Genomic DNA, 22,409 nt, shown 5'->3' on the forward strand with positions numbered 1-22,409 from the left:
GATGCATGTTTTGGTGTTTGCCCTAGCACTACACAGCTGAACCAAAACATGCACCCCTTGGAGTCCCCAGGACTGAGTTTGGGGAAACGCGGAATTAATGAAATGTACCCATTTGAATCTTCAAGAATTGTACTTATTAGTGCCTCATGAGCTTAGTTCAGTCCTTGCATCCATAGCTCTGTCCATGAATTTGAGAGTGGATACATTTCTTCAGCCCTATCCCTCAGCTTTTTACTGAAACAGGTGGGAGGAGGCTTTGATATTGTTTCATGGTGAAATGCGTTATGGGTAAAAATAATTTTAACTCTGCATTTCATCCACAACAGCTCTGACAAGGGAAGATTGGGCTATACTTGCTGCTGTGCATGCTACTTGCTAACAGGCATTAGTGAGACCTGCCCTGGGGGAAGTCAGTGGCCTGACTTATTGATTTAAATCTAGTTTATATTGCTCTTCATCCTGTTTATTATTTTGTAAATAATGTAGTAGCTTACTTTTGGCACTTATTTATTCCCCATTTTTGCACATAAAAGACCTCCCCTTGGACAGAAAAACGTAACATCCTTGTATGCCTCCTTCCACACTGCTAGGTCTACATCCACCCGACAACGGCCTAGCCTACCTCATAGGGTGTGTGTGTCTGTAAATGTAAATACGCCTCTCCGTATGGGTTTACAGAATGAGTCGAGGAACATTGAGATGTTGGCAGCTGCTTGTGCTGTGGGGGTCGGCTGCTGTTTCGCTGCCCCTATTGGAGGTGAGTGACACCAACATCCCACTAGACACAAACTCGTTCAATCAATGTTGTTTCAGTGTAATTTGTCAACGTATTCTGACGTGGAATCTATGTTGGATTTGAAAAAAGGTATCAACATAAACTGTTTTGAGGGTGAAATTTCAACATGATCATGGTAACCAAATTTCAACATAGACAAACCTTGTATAAAATGTGTTTTAACATAGCCTAGTCCTTAGCTGTGAAGACTGTCACTGACTATTACCAATGTGCTGTCCTGAGAATGATTGTTGAGAGACCTTTTTTTATCTAGGCAAGTCAGTTAAGAACAATTTCTTATTTTCAATGACAGCCTAGGAACAGTGGGTTAACTGCCTTGTTGAGGGGCAGAACGACAGATTTGTACCTTGTCAGCTCTGGGATTTGAACTTGCACCCTTTCAATTACTAGCCCACCGCTCTAACCACTAGGCTACCCTGCCACTTAAAAATTAAATAGATTCACTGTTGCTATCGAAGTCATTCCAAAGGATGGGTTTAACAGAGCAAATGAAATGTGACCATGCTACTTCACTTTTATATCATCAATGATGCTATTTAGGCCTATATATACGTATAGCATTTAGCAAAGTCATCAACAGCTAGTGTCTCAATTCATCCCAGGATTCAACAAAAATAGACTACATAGGCCTATGATTTCAATCTCTGGTTGATTTCAAATGTAATGAAATGTAGTGATATTGAATTGTTAGGTTGTCAACTCAACCAAATATAAAAACTAAATCAAACATGAATTTAAAGTGCATTTACATTTTGGTTTGATTTGATTTAGTGATAACACAATTGAATTTCAACTCACTTTTGGCAGTCTTTTTGAGTGGGTAAATATATAGGTTGTGATCTCATTGATCAACGTCTCAACTAAATATTACACAATTATTCAGCTTGAAATTACGTGGTGTGCCCAGTGGGATAACACTCACTGACAGATACACTGGCTGGGTCAGAGATTGCAAGGTTTGCTCTTCCCCCTTCACATAGTTACTTTGATCATGTTCCTGTGTGTTCCTGAGAAATTGATTAATGTGTGTGTGTTTTGTAGGTGTGCTGTTCAGTATTGAGGTAACATCTACGTTCTTTGCGGTGAGGAATTACTGGAGAGGGTTCTTCGCTGCTACCTTCAGTGCCTTCATCTTCAGAGTCCTGGCTGTGTGGAATAAAGACGAGGGTAAGACTGGTCTACATGTATACTGAATGAAAATATAAACGCAACATGTAAAGTGTTTGTTTCATGAGCTGAAAATATCCCAGAAATGTTCCATATGCACAAATATCTTATTTGTCATCCCTGTTCGTGAGCATTTCTCCTTTGCCAAGATAATCCATCCACTTGACAGGTGTGGCATATCAAGAAGCTGATTAAATAGCATGATTATTACACAGGTGCACCTTGTGCTGAGGACAATAAAAGGCCACTCTAAAATGTGCAGTTTTGTCACACAACACAGTTTTGCCACAGATGCCTCAAGTTTTTTTCGGGAGCGTGCAATTGGCATGCTGACTGCAGGAATGTCCACCAGAGCTGTTGCCAGAGAATTGAATGTTAATTTCTCTACCATTAGGCTCCTCCAATGTCGTTTTAGAGAATTTGGTAGTACTGCCAACCGGCCTCACAACTCCAAACCACGTGTAACCACGCTAGCCCAGGACCTCCACATAGTCTAAGACCAGTCACCCGGACATCTGATGAAACTGGGTTTGAACAACTGAAGAATTTCTTCACAAACTGTAGAAACTGCTCACCTTTGATGGCCATTGGCATGCTAGAGAAGTGTCATGGAAATTCTAATTAATAATGAGTAGAGACAAGGTTAATCGCCAATCAGGATATTACTTTATTCAAAATGTATTAATTACATCGATTAATTATTGTAATAATGAAGCTGGTCGACGAACCACCCTTAGATGATTCATTGAGAGCCCAACAAACAGATTTGAGCCACAGCATTTTATAGCAAAGTACATCCTCCTGAATGTTCATGACAAACAACAGATGTATGGAATGGGTCAAAAGATTAGATTTTGTATGAAAGAAATGAATAATTCACAGCAGACAGTATCTGCGGTTAAGACTGTTCTCATTGTATGGAAACCAGAGTTTGGCCCTCAAGACGAGGGCTCTTAACTCGTACCTCACAGTACAGAAACACCAACTCATTCTATGGCATAAATCAATTGTCAGCTCAAGCTATCTCTATCTTGAGTTAAAACCATGTCCTTGACCATACCCAGACTAGCTGCAGATAGCTGGAGTGGAAACCATCCCTTTACTATTGGTTATGTATAATTGTTAATATTAAACAAAACAGGTAAACATGTTAATTTCTCTCTCACAGAAGTGTGCTCTTTAGTGATGAATCCCGGTTTCAACTGTACTGGGCAGATGGCAGAAACCGTGCATGGCATTGTGTGGGCGAGCGGTTTGCTGATGTCAATGTTGTGAACAGAGTGCCCCATGGTGGAGGTGGGGTTATGGTATGGGCAGGCATAAGCTATGGACAATGGACACAATTGCATTTAAATGATGGCAATTTGAATGCACAGCGATACCGTGAAGAGATCCTGAGGCCCATTGCCGTGCCATTCATCCACCACAATCACCTAATGTTTCAGCATGATAATGCACAGCCTGCATACTCACCAGACATGTCACCCATAGAGTATGTTTGGGATACTCTGGATCGACGTGTACGTCAGCGTGTTCCAGTTCCCACCAATATCCAGAAACTTCACACAGCCATTGAAGAGGAGTAGGACAACAGGAAACAATCAACAGCCTGATCAACTCTATGCATAGGAGATGTGTCGCGTAGCATGAGGCAAATGGTGGTCACACCAGCTACTGACTGGTTTTCTGATCCACGCCCCTACCTTTTTTTAAGGTATCTGTGACCAACAGATGCATATTTGTATTCCCAGTCATGTGAAATCCATAGATTAGGGCCTAATGAATTTTTTTCAATTGACCGATTTCCTTATATGAACTGTAACTCAGTAAAATCTCTGAAATTGTTGCATGTTGGGTTTTATTTTTGTTAAGTGTATATGGGTCATTCCACCAATTCGGTGTCTTTTGAGATGTGTGAAAATAACTTTTGAATTCACAGACTTTTCACAAACAAGTTTTCCCATCTCAGTAGGTTAAATAAAAAAATGACTATCAAGTGTCAAATAAAGTAACAGGGATGTTACATTGGCCATAAATCCCCTTGTGAAATGGGGAATGGAAACTTGTGTGTAACAGCAAGAGGCCCTTGAGTGCAAGCTTCACAATTTGTTTTGTTAAGATTTCTACCCTGTCTATCAATGGGTAACAGGTTGACGTGTTATGCTCGACCCGCTCAGTTTTCCACTGAAAAAACACCAGAAAATGGTCAAAAATAGTTCAGCCAGCTCTCCTGCGTTTACACTATCATTAGATGTTGAATTTTTCAGTTCACGTAATAGGGTTGACATTAAAATGAGGGACAGACCTAAATGATTCACTAATCACATTAAATAAATAATAATCTTTCAGAAATGACTTTGTCAAAGCAACAGCATAACTAGGACTTTACAATAATGGGGAAACGTAGGGGTTAAGTGGGTTAAAATCTTCCTAGAAGTCAGAGGGTGCATGGAGGAACATGTCAAAATGCAGAATTTTAGCACTTTAGCAAGTTTTTATTCATATAAAACAAATCTGATTTATTTAACTTAGCAGGTCAGTTAAAAACAAATTCTTACTTACAATGACGGCTTACCCCAGACGACACTGGGCCAATTGTGCACCGTCCTATGGGACTCCCAATCACGGCCAGATGTGACACAGCCTGGATTTTAACCAGGTACTGCAGTGACGCCTCGTGCACTGAGATGTAGTGTCTTAGACCACTGCGCCACTATCCATGTGGTCTATATTAAAGGGCACCTCATTAAATATTAAAATACTTTTAAAATTCAATATTGGTGCACAACTTCTACTTCAAATATCTAAGGGATGCAATAGGCACTCATTTCGTGGAACAACCCATACAGTATACTGTCTATTGGCACAAGCAATCATTGATGTAAGGTCTGTACTGAATATAGCCCCTTAAAAGCATTTTGCTAATGATGAATCACTCTCTCTACATCCCTCCCTCCCTCCCCCCTCCTACACAGAGACCATCACAGCTCTGTTTAAAACCCGTTTCCGTCTGGACTTCCCCTTTGACCTCCAGGAGCTCCCAGCCTTCGCTGTCATTGGGTGAGTCTTAGTTGTCTTCAATTAGCTAGTGAGGTCTTCGCTGCCTCTGTTAGCCAGTGAGCCCTACACTGTCTCTGTTAGCCAGTGAGCCCTACGTTGCCTGTTAGCCAGTGAGCCCTACGTTGCCTCTGTTAGCCAGTGAGCCCTACGTTGCCTCTGTTAGCCAGTGAGCCCTACGTTGCCTCTGTTAGCCAGTGAGCCCTACGTTGCCTCTGTTAGCCAGTGAGCCCTACGTTGCCTCTGTTAGCCAGTGAGCCCTACGTTGCCTCTGTTAGCCAGTGAGCCCTACGTTGCCTCTGTTAGCCAGTGAGCCCTACGTTGCCTCTGTTAGCCAGTGAGCCCTACGTTGCCTCTGTTAGCCAGTGAGCCCTACGTTGCCTCTGTTAGCCAGTGAGGCCTACGTTGCCTCTGTTAGCCAGTGAGCCCTACATTGCCTCTGTTAGCCAGTGAGCACTACGTTGCCTCTGTTAGCCAGTGAGCCCTACATTGCCTCTGTTAGCCAGTGAGCCCTACGTTGCCTTTGTTAGCAGGTGAAAGCTGGTGTGAGTATTCAGGATAGCCTCCTGACGTTAGTCACCTAACATTGATTATTCAGCCAGCGAGGTGGTGCATTTAGGACATCTTATTTTAGCTTGCTGTTACCGTAGTAGCGTAGCCTCCGGGCTTACCACATAACTGAATTAGACCAGAGCCTCTCTCTCTCTCGTCTCTCTCTCTCTTTCTCCATGTCAGAAGAAAGAACAGCCATCTACTACTTAACTCTGCGTGGGCTCCCAAAGAGAAGAAAATCCCTATTTTTTTCTCCTCTTTTCTCCTTTTTGTCTGGTGGATGTCCTCCCTCTCGTGATCTGAGCAGTGAAGCTTTGACTCATAATCTAACATAACGCTGCCTCCGGAGGACAGCCGTCTTATTTAACATTTAGAGAGAGAAAGAGTTTGTGCACGACCCTTTATGTGTGTATTTCAGTATCCTCTCCCTCGCCAATGCCTTGATGTCTTATGGGGAAAGTCGGTCAGTGTTTCAGTTAACTCAGAGAGAGAGAGAGAGAGAGAGAGAGAGAGAGAGAGACAGAGAGAGAGAGAGAGAGAGGGGAATTTGTCGTCTCTGCTACATGCTAGCTGGGGAAAACCTTTGTGTAGTAAACCCCTTCTAGCCTCTGGATTTATGTTTCAAACTTTCACTGGTACTCAGATGCGGTGTTCTGTGCACACACATACACACAAACCAGTGGAGGCTGCTGAGGGAGGACGGCTCCCCTCAGCATGGCTCCCCTCAGCATGGCTGAGGCTGGAACGGAGAAAATGGAATGGCATCAAACCATGTGTTTGATGTATTTGATACCATTCCACTGATTCTGCTCCAGCCTTTACCACGAGCCCGTCCTCCCCAATTAACGTGCCACCAAGCTCCTGCGACACAAACACACACACACACACTTATACGTACACACACACGCATACGCACACATTTCAGAGAATAGCTTTAAAACATGTACAAATGATTCTCCCTCATCTATTCATCATTTATTCAGGAGTATTTGACAGAATTCATTATGCAGGAACATGAATTTATGAGCATTCATATACTTGGCTGTAGCTGAGGGGGAACTTTGGAAAGTACTTTTCAAAGGGCTTTGCTTGATTCTGGTGGCTGGAGAAACTGTCTCTCTCTCCTACTGACAGTTACACAAAGTGGACACATACTGGGTACTTACTTAAAACACAAACATATATACATGTAACCCTGTCTCTCTCTCATTCTCCACCTTTACATTTTCTTAATTTAATCTCCCTGTCCCTCTTCTCTCCATTTCCCTCCCTATCCTCTCCCCTCCTCCTCTCTCCACAGTATTGCCAGTGGTTTTGGCGGGGCGTTGTTTGTCTACCTGAACAGACTGATAGTCCAGTTCATCAGGAAACAGAAGACCATCAACAAGTTCCTCATGAAGAAGTAAGTCATGATGTCATCAATATCAGATAGAAGCCCCTACTGGGTCCCAGAGAGTCCCTCTATCCTAGTGTCCCACATACACACACTAGCGCAAACACACACGCACGCACGCGCGCAGACATAGATAGATTACTCTGTGAAATCAGCTCTATTGATGCAGATCTCTCCACAGCAGAGAAAAATGAAGACATTCATCTTGACAAGTGTTTATTAATGAATGGTGTTTACTCATCTCCCTATCAGACTGATTAATTAACTATCCTCAGATTTCTAAATTAATGTAATGTTCTGTACATCAATCAGCCATGGGAAGGGTTTGGGGACAGTTAGGTTTTGAAGAGTAAACAGTAATGACTAAACACCCTTTTGCTTTCTCCTCCTCTCCCCCTCCTTCCCTCGTGCCTCTTCTCTCAGGCGTCTGCTGTACCCAGCCCTGGTCACTCTGCTGGTGTCTACGCTAACCTTTCCCCCCGGCTTCGGACAGTTCATGGCAGGAAAGGTTAGTTCCACTCAGATGTGTATTTCTTTACATAGAGGCAGAGTCTATCTCCCACCCTCTCCTCTTTCTGCCTCTGTAAGGAGAGGGTGTCAGACTCTTGGTGTGTTTCTGCTACATTAAGCTGTTGATTCTGTTGCTCCCTAAAGTCTAGCTACAGCATCACACACAACTACATACCCTCTTCCAGCCCCCCACTCAACTTCACAAGCCTTAAGCCAAACCACTTCAAATTAAATCATCACATCCATTGCCTAAAGTGAAACCGCTTTCCATAATGGTCTTCCTAATAAAATGGATGTGTTGTACCCAATTTGAAATCACCTCCTGGCACCTACCCCATGGCACTTCATGTAGATTGGGATAGCACTAATGTAATCGCTTCACCATTCCCTCTGAAAGGCTAGGATGAATTCTTGATGTGTTGCTTATACCTATCCAATCCTTTCAGATCTACTTAAATCCTTTGGGTTAGGAGCTAGGAACCAATATGGGATATATAAAAATAAAAAACACCTGTTGACTTTAGCCCTCTGTCTGTCTGATATGTTGTCACTTCCTGTTTCCCCCATGCAGCTGACCCAGAAGGAGTCCTTGGTGACGTTGCTAGACAACCGGACATGGGCCAAGCAGGGCATAGCCGAGGGGTTTGACTACATCGGCAACTCCCAGGCCTGGAATCACCCCCAGGTCAATGTCTTTGTCACCCTCGTCCTCTTCATCGTAATGAAGGTAGGCACACCATCATCATCATCCACTTTGTTCTCATCTCTCCTCTTCTTTAAAATCACCTATTCTTTTTTAATTCCCTGTTACTTTACTCCCTTCCCACTACATGTGGCGTGTCTCAATAGTCTGAAGTAACGTTCTTCCCATTGAGATGACAGGTGAAGGTAATATGGCAGGATCCTGTCCATTCATTTAAATTAAAGGAGAGGAGGCCGTTGTGGAGAATTGAGACCCAGCTCAGTGTTATATGAGGGTACGGCTTGTGGCGTATTGAGACCCATCCCAGTGTTATGAGGGTTAGGGTTTTGGAGTATTGAGACCCAGCCCAGTGTTGTGTGAGGGTTAGGGTTGTGGAGTATTGAGACCCAGCCCAGTGTTATGTGAGGGTTAGGCTTGTGGAGTATTGAGACCCAGCCCAGTGTAATATGTGGGCAGGTGAAGCATCAAGTTATTACCTTGTTGGAATTTGATTAGGTTTTTATGTAACCTTTGTTTATCCAGGTTCTAGCAGCTCAAATGAAATGTCCCCTTTTAAAAGAGAACCGCAGAACTGCTGTTGTAAATCTTGTTCGCTCGCTGTGTTGTGTGTGTGTGAGAGAGACAATAGGCTGTGTAATGCAGTTAAAGTCCCTGGATAGAGAGAGAAACAAGGAACCACAGAGGGATAGAGAGACAAAAGTGGGTGGATAAAGTTATATAAGCTATTAGATATTGAGTGTGATGATCCTACTGTAATGGAAGATAAATACTCTATACACTTTCTCTTTCTCTCCTTCGCTCTCTCGCTCATCCTAGCTCACTTTCTTTTTTTTGCCTTCTGTACTTTATCTCAAATAATCTGAAAATAAAATGTCTTTATACTTTTTGGAACACAGTGAGACCAATCTACTCTACCCTTAATTACCCCCCTGATGGTACTGTATATGGAGCAGTATTTCTGGAGCGGTAATGGATGATGTCATTAACTTTGTGTGTGTGTGTCCACTGTTGAGGTCGTATTTTTGGCCTTTGCTGTGACGTAGTTACACACACACACACGTACATGCATATGTAGTCAACTTCACCCACATATACACGCGCACACACACACACACACACTAACTCAGTCGCACACAAAGCGTGTCTGCTGGGATGATGTCTAATTACATGGTGTAGTTTAAAGCGCCCAGAGTGGTAGTTTGTTTCTCCCACACTATGCAAATGGACCAAGCTTTTATTAGACAGACACAGACAGACTTTATATGGATTTATTCTCTCTATGATATTACTCATAGGCTGTCTTCTCTATTGCAGACTGACCGTTTTTAGCTATCACACTGCATTGAGACAACTTTTTGACCCCAATAGGTTTTTTGCAGTCGTTCTCCAGTCCTCTGTTGGAGGGTGGTGGCAGCCCAGTAATTGGAGTGGGAATAAGCCTTTGGAGGCCCCTAGGGGCTCGGGCGATAGACTGTCCTCTGGTTCTGTCACACACAAATGGTAGAAAATGGCGCCAACGGATAGAGCTGCCGTGTTTCTAGCTCTTAGGAAACTTTGCAGTATTTTTTTTTTAATGTGTTATTTCTTACATTATTAGTCCAGGAAATGTTTTGTGTTATAAGATACAGCCAGGAAGAACTTTTGGATATCAAAGTGGTGGTAACTCACCAGCATTACGACTAGAGGGGGGTACTCAGAGTGGACTTTTAGTCCGACTCAGGAGACGCACACACCACCCTCCGCTTCCCAGTATATTACTTGCTAATGTTCAGTCTGGATAATAAAGTTGACGAGCTCAGGGCGAGGATTTCCTTCCAGAGCGGCATGGCTCTCTCGGGATATACTGTCTGAGTCCGTACAGCCAGTTGGGTTCTCAGTTCATCACGCAGACAGGAATAAATATCTCTCCCCGAGATGTTTCATGATTAACTACTCATGGTGTGACTGTGATAACATACAGGAACTCAAGTCCTTTTGTTCACCCAACCTAGAATACCTCTAATTCAAATGCCGACCGTATTACCTCCCAAGAGAATTCTCTTCAGGTTATAGTCACAGCCGTGTATATGCCCCCTCAAGCCGATACCACAATGGCCCTCAAAGAACTTCACTGGACTTTATTCAAACTGGAAACCACATATCCGGAGGCCGCATTCATTGTAGCTGGGGATTTTAACCTGTTAGGGCTAGGGGGCAGTATTGAAACGGCCGGATAAAAAACGTACCCGATTTAAGCTGGTTACTACTCCTGCCCAGTAACTAGAATATGCATATAATTATTGGCTTTGGATAGAAAACACCCTAAAGTTTCTAAAACTGTTTGAATGGTGTCTGTGAGTATAACAGAACTCATATGGCAGGCAAAAACCTGAGAAGATTCTGAACAGGAAGTGGCCTGTCTGACAAGTTGTTGTTCATCTTGGCTCTTTTTATTGAAGACTGAGGATCTTTGCTGTAACGTGACACTTCCTACGGCTCCCATAGGCTCTCAGAGCCCGGGAAAAAGCTGAATGATATCGAGGCAGCCCCAGGCTGAAACACATTATCGCGTTTGGATAGTGGCTGGTCAGAGTACTCTGAGACTCAGGCTCGTGCACGAGGGCACGAGATGTTTTTATTTTCTCTCTCTTTGTACGTATACACGCTTTCCCGGTCGGAATATTATCGCTTTTTACGAGAAAAATGGCATAAAAATTGATTTTAAACAGCGGTTGACATGCTTCGAAAGTACGGTAATGGAATATTTAGAATTTTTTGTCACGAAATGCGCCATGCTCGTCACCCTTATTTACGCTTTCGGATAGTGTCTTGAACGCACGAACAAAACGCCGCTATTTGGATATAACAATGGATTATTTGGGACCAAACCAACATTTGTTATTGAAGTAGAAGTCCTGGGAGTGCATTCTGACGAAGAACAGCAAAGGTAATAACATTTTTCTTATAGTAAATCTGACTTTGGTGAGTGCTAAACTTGCTGGGTGTCTAAATAGCTAGCCCTGTGATGCCGGGCTATCTACTTAGAATATTGCAAAATGTGCTTTCACCGAAAAGCTATTTTAAAATCGGACATATCGAGTGCATAGAGGAGTTCTGTATCTATAATTCTTAAAATAATTGTTATGTTTTTTGTGAACGTTTATCATGAGTAATTTAGTAAATTCACCGGCAGTGTTCGGTCGGAATGCTAGTCACATGCTAGTCACATGCTAATGTAAAAAGCTGGTTTTTGATATAAATATGAACTTGATTGAACAAAACATGCATGTATTGTATAACATAATGTCCTAGGGTTGTCATCTGATGAAGATCATCAAAGGTTAGTGCTGCATTTAGCTGTGGTTTGGGTTTATGTGACATTATATGCTAGCTTGAAAAATGGGTGTCTGATTATTTCTGGCTGGGTACTCTGCTGACATAATCTAATGTTTTGCTTTCGTTGTAAAGCCTTTTTGAAATCGGACAGTGTGGTTAGATTAACGAGAGTCTTGTCTTTAAAATGGTGTAAAATAGTCATATGTTTGAAAAATTGAAGTTTTTGCATTTTTGAGGTATTTGAATATCGCGCCACGGGATTACACTGGCTGTTGAGTAGATGGGACGCAAGCGTCCCACCTAGCCCATAGAGGTTAATAAAGCAAATTAGATTTTTTTTTTACCAAAGTTCTATCAACACATTGACTGTAGTACTCGCACTGCTAAAACAATCAACCACTGCTACTCCAACTTCTGGAATGCCTACAAGGCCCTCCCCTGCCCTCCCTTCGGCAAATCTGATCACGACTCCATTTTGCTCCTCCCTTCCTATAGGCAGAAACTCAAACAGGAAGAACGCGTGCTAAGGACTATTCAACGGTGGTCTAACCAATCGGAATCCACGCTTCAAAATTGTTTTGATCACGCGGACTGGGTAGCCTCTGAGAACAACATAGACGAATACACTGATATAGTGACTGAGTTTATCAGGAAGTGTATAGGAGATGTTGTGTCCACTGTGACTATTAAAACCTACCCTAACCAAAAACTGAGGTTAGATGGCAGCATTCGTGCAAAACTGAAAGTGCGAACCATCGCATTTAATGACTGCAAGGTGACTGGGAATATGGCCGAATATAAACAGTGTAGGTAGCCCTTCATAAGGTATCAAACAGGCAAAACGTCAGTATAGATACAAAGTAGAGTCGCAATTCAACGGCTCAGACATGAGACTGTGAGCTCTCCTTCTCCGTGGCCGACGTGAGTAAGACATTTAAGCGTGTTAACCCTCGCAAGGCTGCCGGCCCAGACAGGATCCCTAGCCGCGTCCTCAGAGCATGCGCAGACCAGGTGGCTGGAGTGTTTATGGACATATTCAATCTCTCCCTACCCTAGTCTGTTGTCTCCACATGCTTCAAGATGTCCACCATTGTTCCTGCACCTGAAAAAGCAAAGGTAATTGAACTAAATGACTATCGCCCCATAGCACACACTTCTGTCATCATGAAGTGCTTTGAGAGACTAGTCAAGGATCTTATCGCCTCCAACTTACCCGACACCCTAGACCCACTTCAATTTGCTTACCGCCCCAATAGATCCACAGACGATGCATTCGTCATCGCACTGCACACTGCCCTATCCCATCTGGACAAGAGGAATACCTATGTAAGGATGCTGTTCATTGACTACACCTCAGTCTTCCACACCATAGTACCCCCTTAAGCTCGGGGCCCTGGGTCTGAACCCCGCCCAATGCAACAAAATATAGGTGTCCGCGTCATGGCTGGTTTTCCCTTTGTAATCCGTGATTGTCTGGAGTCCCTGCCTCATACGTCTTGTGTCTGAGCCATTTAAATTGCGACTCCACTTTGTCTCTGTACTGACATTTTACCAGTTTGATTGCCTTACGAAGGGCACGTTGGACTGTTTGTATTTGACCATATTCCCAGTCACCTTGCTGTGGTTAAATGCAGTGTTTCGTGCTTTCAATTTTGTGCAAATGCTGCAATCTAGCCATGGTTAGACATCCCCTATGCACTTCCTGATGAACTCGGTCATCGTGTCAGTGTATACGTCATAGTGTTTCTCATAGGCAACCCGGAACATATCCCAGTCCAGGTGATCAAAACAATCTTGAAGCATGGATTCTGATTGGTCAGGCCAGCGTCGATTAGAACTTAGCATGGGTACTTCCTGTTTGAGTTTCTGCCTATAGGAAGAGAGGAGCAAAAATTAGTTGTGATCTGATTTGCCTAAGTGAGTGCGGGGGAGTGCCTTGTACCCATCTCAGAAGGGAGAGTAACAATGGTCTAGAGTTTTAAAGCGCAAGTACTGCAGGCAGTGTGTTGATAGAACATCGGTAGCGTTTTCTTCAGATTTGCTTTGTTAAAGTCCCTAGCTACAATAAATGCGGCGTCAGATTATGCAGTTTCCAGTTTGCACAAAGTCCAGTGTAGCTCCTTGAGAGCCATCGTGGCATCGGCCTACGTGGGAATATACACGGCTGTGACGATAACCGAAGAGAATTCTCTTGGGAGGTAATACGGTCGGCATTTGATTGGGAGGTATTCTAGGTTGGGTGAACAAAAGGACTTGAGTTTCTATACATTTTCACAATCACACCTTGAGTATTTAATCCTGATACATACACCTCCGCCTTCCTTCTTCCTGGAGAGTTCTTTATTCCTAGCTGTGCGATGATGTTAAGGCTTGGTAATTGTGGAGGAGGAATGAGGCGCAGGAACCAGCGAACACAGGGTAGTGGTGTTTTTAATATACACTCACCCAAAAAAAACAAATGTTCCCACACACAGGGGAGAAAATACATGCGGCGTACAACAACGTCGACATGAACACAAGCCGTCACACAAGAAACAATCATTAATCCCGCACGAACAGGAGCGGGCCAGCTAAACTAAATAGCCCCTCTAATGGCTAATTGACCACAGGTGTCACAAAATAAAAAAAGGGAAAAGCAAAAGGGAATCGGTGGCAGCTAATAGGCCGGTGACGACGACCGCCGAGCGCCACCCGAGCAGGAGGGGGCGCCACCGTCGGTGGGAATCGTGACAGTACCCCCCTCCTGACGTGCGGCTCCTGCAGCGCGCCGACACCGGCCTCGAGGTCGACCCGGAGGGCGAGGGGTAGGGCGATCCGGACGGAGGTGGTGGAACTCCCTCAACATAGATGGGTCCAGGACGTCCGCCGCCGGCACCCAGCACCTCTCCTCCGGGCCGTACCCCTCCCAGTCCACGAGGTACTGTAGGCCCCTCGCCCGGCGTCGCGAGTCCAGAATGGCCCTTACGCTGTACGCCGGGGACCCCCCGATGTCCAGAGGGGGCGGAGGGACCTCCGGCACCTCATCTTCGTGAAGGGGACCAGCTACCACCGGCCTGAGGAGAGACACATGAAACGAGGGGTTAATACGGTAATAGGAAGGGAGTTGCAACCGATAACACACCTCGTTTATCCTCCTCAGGACTTTGAAGGGCCCCACACACTGCGGCCCCAGCTTCCGGCAGGGCACGCGGAGGGGCAGGTTCCGGGTCGAGAGCCAGACCCTGTCTCCCGGTGCGAACACGGGCGCCTCACTGCGGTGGCGGTCAGCACTCCTCTTCTGCCGCGCACTGGCCTCCTTTAGTGAGTCCTGGACGGCTCTCCAGGTCTCCTTGGAGTGCTGGACCCAGTCCTCCACCGCAGGAGCCTCGGTCTGACTCCGGTGCCATGGTGCCAGGACCGGCTGGTAACCTAACACACACTGAAAGGGTGATATGTTAGTAGAGGAGTGGCGAAGTGAGTTCTGGGCTAACTCAGCCCAGGGAATATACCTCGCCCACTCCCCTGGCCGGTCCTGGCAATACGACCTCAGGAACCTGCCCACCTCCTGGTTCACCCTCTCTGGCTGCCCATTGCTCTCGGGGTGATAACCGGAGGTCAAACTGACCGAGACCCCCAGCCGCTCCATAAACGCTCTCCAGACCCTGGATGTGAACTGGGAACCTCGATCAGAGACAATGTCCTCCGGCACCCCGTAGTGCCGGAAGACGTGGGTAAATAGGGCCTCCGCAGTCTGCAGGGCCGTAGGGAGACCGGGCAATGGGAGGAGACGGCAGGACTTAGAGAACCGATCCACAACCACCAGAATCGCCGTGTTCCCCTGAGAGGGGGGAAGATCTGTCAGGAAGTCAATGGACAGGTGCGACCATGGTCGTTGTGGAACGGGGAGGGGCTGTAACTTCCCTCTTGGTAGATGCCTAGGAGCCTTACTCTGGGCACACACCGAACAGGAAGAGACATAGCTAAGGACGTGAGGGCCTAAGGTGGGCCACCAGTACTTCCCCCTTAGACTCCCCACTGTCCTCGCCTCACCAGGATGACCCGCAGTAGGTAGCGTGTGCGCCCACCGAATCAAACGATCACGAACACCGAGCGGCACATACATGCGCCCCACGGGCACCTGCGCAGGCGCAGGTTCCAACACCAATGCCCGCTCGATGTCCGCGTCCACCTCCCATACCACAGGTGCCACCAGCCTAGACGCTGGAATGATGGGAGTTGGATCGATGGGCCGGTCCTCCGTGTCATAGAGACGGGACAGCGCGTCGGCCTTAGTATTTAGGGAACCCGGTCTATAGGAGATGGTAAACCTAAACCGGGCGAAGAACATGGCCCACCTCGCCTGACGTGGATTCAGTCTCCTCGCTGCCCGGATGTACTCCAGGTTTCGGTGGTCGGTCCAGATGAGAAAGGGGTGTTTAGCCCCCTCAAGCCAGTGCCGCCACACCCTCAAAGCTTTAACCACTGCTAGCAACTCCCTGTCCCCCACATCGTAGTTACGCTCCGCCGAACTGAGCTTCTTCGAAAAGAAAGCGCAGGGGCGGAGTTTCAATGGCGCACCCGAGCGCTGTGATAGCACGGCACCCACCCCAGCCTCGGATGCGTCCACCTCCACTACGAACGCTAAAGACGGGTCCGGGTGCGCCAACACGGGTGCGTCGGTGAACAGCGTCTTCAATTTCTTGAAGGCTCCGTCCGCCTCCGTCGACCATCGCAAACGCACCGGCCCCCCCTTCAGCAGTGAGGTAATGGGAGCCGCTACCTGGCCAAAACCCCGGATAAACCTCCGGTAGTAATTGGCAAAGCCTAAAAACCGCTGCACCTCCTTCACCGTGGTTGGAGTCGGCCAATTACGCACGGTCTTAACGCGGTCACACTCCATCACCACCCCCGTGGTGGAAATGCGATAACCCAGAAAGGAGACGGCTCGTTTGGAAAACTCACACTTCTCAGCCTTAACGTATAGGTCATGCTTCAGCAGTCTACCAAGCACCTTGCGCACCAGGGACACATGCGCGGAGCGGGTGGCGGAATATATCAGAATGTCATCGATATATACAATCACGCCCTGCCCGTGCAGGTCCCTGAGAATCTCGTCAACAAAGGATTGAAAGACGGCTGGAGCATTTTTCAACCCATACGGCATGACGAGGTACTCATAATGGCCCGATGTGGTACTAAAGGCGGTTTTCCACTCGTCTCCCTTCTTGATACGCACCAGGTTATACGCGCTCCTGAGATCCAGTTTTGTGAAGAACTGCGCTCCGTGAAATGATTCCACCGCCGTAGCGATGAGAGGTAGTGGGTAACTAAACCCCACCGTAATAGCGTTTAGACCTCGGTAATCAATGCACGGACGCAGACCTCCCTCCTTTTTCTTCACAAAAAAGAAACTCGAGGAAGCGGGTGAGATGGAGGGCCGAATGTACCCCTGTCCCAGGGATTCCGTGACATATGTCTCCATAGCCGCCGTCTCCTCCTGTGACAAGGGGTACACGTGACTCCTGGGAAGCGCAGCGTTAACCTGGAGATCTATCGCACAATCCCCCTGTCGATGAGGTGGTAATTTAGTCGCCCTCTTTTTACAAAAAGCGATCGCCAAATCGGCGTATTCGGGGGGAATGCGCACGGTGGACACCTGGTCTGGACTCTCCACCGACGTGGCACCTATGGAAACTCCTAGGCACCTACCTGAACACTCCTCTGACCACCCCTGGAGAACCCCCTGTTTCCACGAAATACGGGGATTGTGACCAGCCAGCCAGGGGACCCCCAGCACCACCGGAAACGCAGGCGAGTCAATAAGGAAAAAACGAATGCGTTCCTTATGATTCCCCAGCGTTACCATGTCCAGTGGCACCGTAGACTCCCTGACTAGCCCTGACCCTAATGGTCGGCTATCTAGGGAGTGCACGGGGAAAGGAGAATCTATCGGCACCCGCGGAATGCCCAGCTTAATGGCAAGTCCACGGTCCATAAAATTCCCAGCTGCGCCTGAATCGACTAGCGCCCTATGCTGGGAAGAGGGAAAAAATTTAGTAAACAAAACAGGTGAAAACACATGACCAACAGGGGGTTCTGGGTGAATCTGGTGCTGACTCACCTGAGGTAACCGAGAAGTGTTCTGCCTACCATCTCGACTCCCAGACTGGCTCCTCCGGCACCGGTCGGCCGTGTGTCCTCTCCGACCACAGCTGGTGCAGGAGGAGCCACCTCCTCCGGTGCCCCTTGGCACGGCCCCCCTACCTCCATAGGGGTAGGGGCGGGGGTGCACGGGGGTGGAACGGGCAGGACCCTCTCCGAACGCCCGCGGGCAGCCAGCAAGTTGTCCAGTCGTATGGACATATCTATCAGTTCGTCCAGGGACAGAGCTGTGTCCCGACAGGCCAGCTCCCTGCGGACGTCCGCCCGGAGACTGCAGCGGTAGTGGTCTATGAGGGCCCTGTCGTTCCACCCCGCCCCAGCAGCCAAGGTCCTGAAGTCCAGCGCGAAGTCCTGGGCACTCCTCGTCTCCTGCCTGAGGTGGAACAGCCGTTCACCCGCCGCTCTTCCTTCCGGAGGGTGGTCGAACACCCCGAAAGCGGCGGGTGAACTCCGGGTAGTGGTCCCTCGCCGAGTCTGGACCGTTCCAGACCGCATTAGCCCACTCCAGAGCTCTGCCCGTCAGGCAGGAAACGAGGGCACTCACGCTCTCCTCCCCCGTGGGAGCAGGTCTAACGGTGGCCAGGTACAGCTCAAGCTGGAGCAAAAACCCCTGGCACCCAGCCGCCGCCCCATCGTACTCCCTCGGGAGCGCCAGACGAAGCGCGCCAGAGCCAGACGTCATGGGAGGCGAAGATGGCTGTATCGGGGCAGGTGGAGGTGGAGAGAGGATACCACTTCTCTCCCATCTGTCCATCCTCTCCATCATCTGGTCCATTGCCGATCCGATGCAATGGAGGACTGTCGTGTGGTGGAGTACGCGTTCCTCCATCGAGGGCAGAGGAGTGGCCGCTGCTCCCGCTGATTCCATGCCTTCTATCGGGGTGCGGGATTCTGTTAAGGCTTGGTAATTGTGGAGGAGGAATGAGGCGCAGGAACCAGCGAACACAGGGTAGTGGTGTTTTTAATATACACTCACCAAAAAAAAACAAATGTTCCCACACACAGGGGAGAAAATACATGCGGCGTACAACAACGTCGACATGAACACAAGCCGTCACACAAGAAACAATCATTAATCCCGCACGAACAGGAGCGGGCCAGCTAAACTAAATAGCCCCTCTAATGGCTAATTGACCACAGGTGTCACAAAATAAAAAAAGGGAAAAGCAAAAGGGAATCGGTGGCAGCTAATAGGCCGGTGACGACGACCGCCGAGCGCCACCCGAGCAGGAGGGGGCGCCACCGTCGGTGGGAATCGTGACAGATGAATAGCTGCCCTGCCTGCTGTCCCAGCCTACTGTATGGGCGGGGACAGTATATCCGGAGAGAGGCATGATTCCATGATACAGAGTATGTTACAGTCCCTAATGTCTCTCTGGAAGGAGATCCTCACCCTGAGCTCGTCTACTTTATTGTCCGGGGATGAACATCAGCGGGTAATATACACAGAAGCTGTGTATGGTGTGCTAGCCTCCTGATTCGGACTAGAAGTTCACTCCGAATACCTCTTCTTCACCGGCGGCATCTTAGAGCAGCCTCTGGGATAAGTTCAACAAAAAAGAAGACTCAAAAGTTTCTTAGGAGCCAGAAACAGCGTGTCAATGTCTACCGGCGACGACTTCTTGTGTGTGTGTGTGTTCTCCAGCTCTGCCTGGCTCTCTATAAACCTTATAAACCTCTCCATTACCATAGAAATCTCCCTTTTATAGGCCCACACTCACCTGTGGCCCACTTTTACTGTGTGTCTGTCTGTGCTTTTGCCTAGTGAGTGAGAGAAAGGACAGACGAGAACAGAGTTAGAGAAGAGACATGGAGGAAGCAAGAGACAAACGAAACTAGGAAAAGGGGAGTTTTAAAGGAATTGTTAAGATGAGTATGAAGGAGAAATAGGATAGGACTATAGCTGCTATGCATTAGACTGTTACAGTACAGTTACAGTAGGATGTTACAGGAGAATGTTACAGTAGGATGTTACAGTACAGTTACAGTAGGATGTTACAGGAGAATGTTACAGAAGGATGTTACAGGAGAATGTTACAGTAGGATGTTACAGGAGAATGTTACAGTAGGATGTTACAGTACAGTTACAGTAGGATGTTACAGGAGAATGTTACAGTAGGATGTTACAGTAGGATGTTACAGGAGAATGTTACAGGAGGATGTTACAGTAGGATGTTACAGGAGAATGTTACAGGAGGATGTTACAGTAGGATGTTACAGTAGAATGTTACAGTAGGATGTTACAGGAGAATGTTACAGGAGAATGTTACAGGAGAATGTTACAGGAGAATGTTACAGTAGGATGTTGACGGGGTGGATGTTCCCGTTGTTTTGCAGTGATTGCATCAGCTATTTTATGACCACCTTCCGCTGTTATTCTGTAAAGGTTGTTGGTTCTGGCACAGAAGGTCAGTAATCAGGGATTCTGTGATTTGGGATTAAGTTGTGTGTGTGCGTGTTTAGTAGTTGAAGTCCCCTCTTGCAGCATCCCAAGGTCCACCTGGTCTGAAAGTCATATCTGAGGTATAGTACTGTAGGTGATATTCCATGATGATACAGTAATAATGAAGCCATATCTGTCTGCTCATACCTGCGTGAGTCAGCAAGAGCATCGCCTAGGCAACCCTGTGGCAGGGAGGTAAGAACCCAGGGTGACTGTCACTGGGCAGGGAGGCCAACGTCACCACCGCCCATCACCATGGGAATAGCTGCCCTGCCTGCTGTCCTAGCGACTGCCAATGAAGGGGACGTGACGTCATCGCACGCTGCCTAAATTATTTGCCTCTCACCTGTGTGTGTGCGTGTGCGTGCGTGTGCATGCAAAACAGAGGGGACTAATTACTAGAGCAGTAATAATGATTTTATATCAAACAAGGCAGTCAACAGAAACCGAGCCTGGTCTACTCTCTTCTCTTTAGAGACCAGAGAGATAGGGATAGAAAGAAAGGAAGTGGTGGTGTGGAGGCAGATGAAAAAGGAGAGTGTTGGAAGAGAGAGCTGTGTTACTGTTAGGTAAGACTATTCCGTTTTAGGGAACCCTGTAAACTTAAACTGAATAAGTGGATTGACTTACAGCAGTGTCCACTCTGCAATGATGTGTGTGTGTCTTAAAGAAGTACAGAAAGGCACTACACACAAAGACACACTCACAGACAAGTACTTATTTTCTTCGCTCTACTTTTCTCTACACACACACTCACACTCCTCCAGGTGCCATCTTAGTTCATACCTCTGTAATAACCTTAAGCCCATGTTATGAGTTTCCAGATCCATTAAACCTCTCTCCCTTATTGAAGTTTGCCTGGCCAGACTGTGTGTTTACCTTTTTGAGAAGTTAGATTGTCGTTTTTGCCAGATTTCTGACCATTTCCATCATGGTGCATGGTAATTGACAGCATAACAGCTATTAGGTTAGACTATTACTTGTGTGTGTCATGCGTGTTGTGTCAAGTGGCAGCCCGCCACACACATTCTTCTCTGCCATGCTCCATTTTCCATCAATGACTCCTGCTGTGTGTGTTTGTGCCATGACACAGGTGTGTGTATGACGCAGTTATCCCCAGTGACATTCACATATGTGTGAGTGACACAGTAATCCCCTGTGTGTGTTTGTGTGTGTGTGTGTGTGTGTGTGTGTGTGTGTGTTTGGATAGGTGTGAAAGCAGTGTAGGGTGTAGAGTTACTGACAGAGATCCATTAGATCACACTGGCAGCTGGGCTTAATTACTGCTAACTAGAGAGAGAAGGAGGGAGAAAGCGAGAAAGAAAGAGATGTGAATGGGGGAAATGGAAAGGAGAGAGAGAGATGAGTGTAATTAAGAGGTCTATTTAAACCTCTAAACCAGGCAGATAGTTGTTGAGAGGTTTATGTAATGGCCACATCACACTTCCATCCTCTCCTTGCAAAAACTGAATCCCTAGGGAGCTGTGGCTTCCGGAGAGGAAGCTCTTTTTCTTTGGCCTGTGTGAAAGTTGTGTAGGGGTGTTTGTATGTGTGGGCTTGTGGCTATATTGGAAAGGTGTGCGTGTTGTGTGTGTGTGTGTGTGTGTGTGTGTGTGTGTGTGACCGGTGACTAGGCTTGGTCAGTATCCAGAATTTAATACCGGCATACCGTTCCTCTGCCATCCCGGGATTTACAGTATTGCCGGCATAGCACACAAAGGGGTGCTAAAAACACATAAAAAGGCCATTGTGCATCTATTACTAGAATTCTAACAAAATTAGCACAAGTAATATTAAAATCACATCGACGCTGTTAGGTAAAGGCTAATGAGCGAAAACCAACAAACTACTTGCAAATCCAGACAAATCCAGCTCATAAAGTTATACAAGCATAGCTAATAGCTACCAAATGTCATTTTCGGTGAGTGTGGACATTTACAAGCGAAAGTGAACTTGACAAATTGTGCAAATGAACAAAGTTGTGATGGATGCTTTTCTAAAGGAAGAGCAGCATGTGTACATGGAGCAGAGGGGAGAAGAAAACAAACGCTAGCAGGAAGCACGGGGAAAAAATGCCAGCTGTACAGAACTCATCCAGAGCTCTTTCACTTCTGGCAGAAAATCATTGTAAGATATCTGATGGCAAACATTTAGTGAATTGTATACAAGTGTAACTTCATCACCTCATGCACAACGAAGACTTGCTGATAGATGTAGAACGCTACCACAGAGGGTCGGTGGCACCTTAATTGGGGAGGATGGGCTTGTTGTAATGGCTGAAGCGGAATCAGTGGAATGGTATCAAATACAGTGGGGCAAAAAAGTATTTAGT

At 46.8% G+C, this 22,409-nt stretch overlaps 1 protein-coding gene across 2 annotated transcripts in view; it reads left to right on the forward strand.

Annotated features, from left to right (window-relative positions):
• Nucleotides 1-22,409, forward strand: part of LOC106581302 (chloride channel protein 2) — a 246,150-nt gene that overhangs the window by 167,261 nt on the left and 56,480 nt on the right. For both annotated transcript variants that reach the window (XM_045703912.1, XM_045703913.1), the window contains exons 7-12: nucleotides 679-757; nucleotides 1,838-1,963; nucleotides 4,939-5,023; nucleotides 6,873-6,974; nucleotides 7,389-7,473; nucleotides 8,047-8,202. In XM_045703912.1, the coding sequence (XP_045559868.1) occupies nucleotides 679-757; nucleotides 1,838-1,963; nucleotides 4,939-5,023; nucleotides 6,873-6,974; nucleotides 7,389-7,473; nucleotides 8,047-8,202 (633 nt within the window). The remainder of the gene's footprint in view (nucleotides 1-678; nucleotides 758-1,837; nucleotides 1,964-4,938; nucleotides 5,024-6,872; nucleotides 6,975-7,388; nucleotides 7,474-8,046; nucleotides 8,203-22,409) is intronic.

This window comes from Salmo salar, chromosome ssa20, assembly GCF_905237065.1.
Source record: "Salmo salar chromosome ssa20, Ssal_v3.1, whole genome shotgun sequence".
Lineage (NCBI taxonomy): Eukaryota > Metazoa > Chordata > Actinopteri > Salmoniformes > Salmonidae > Salmo > Salmo salar.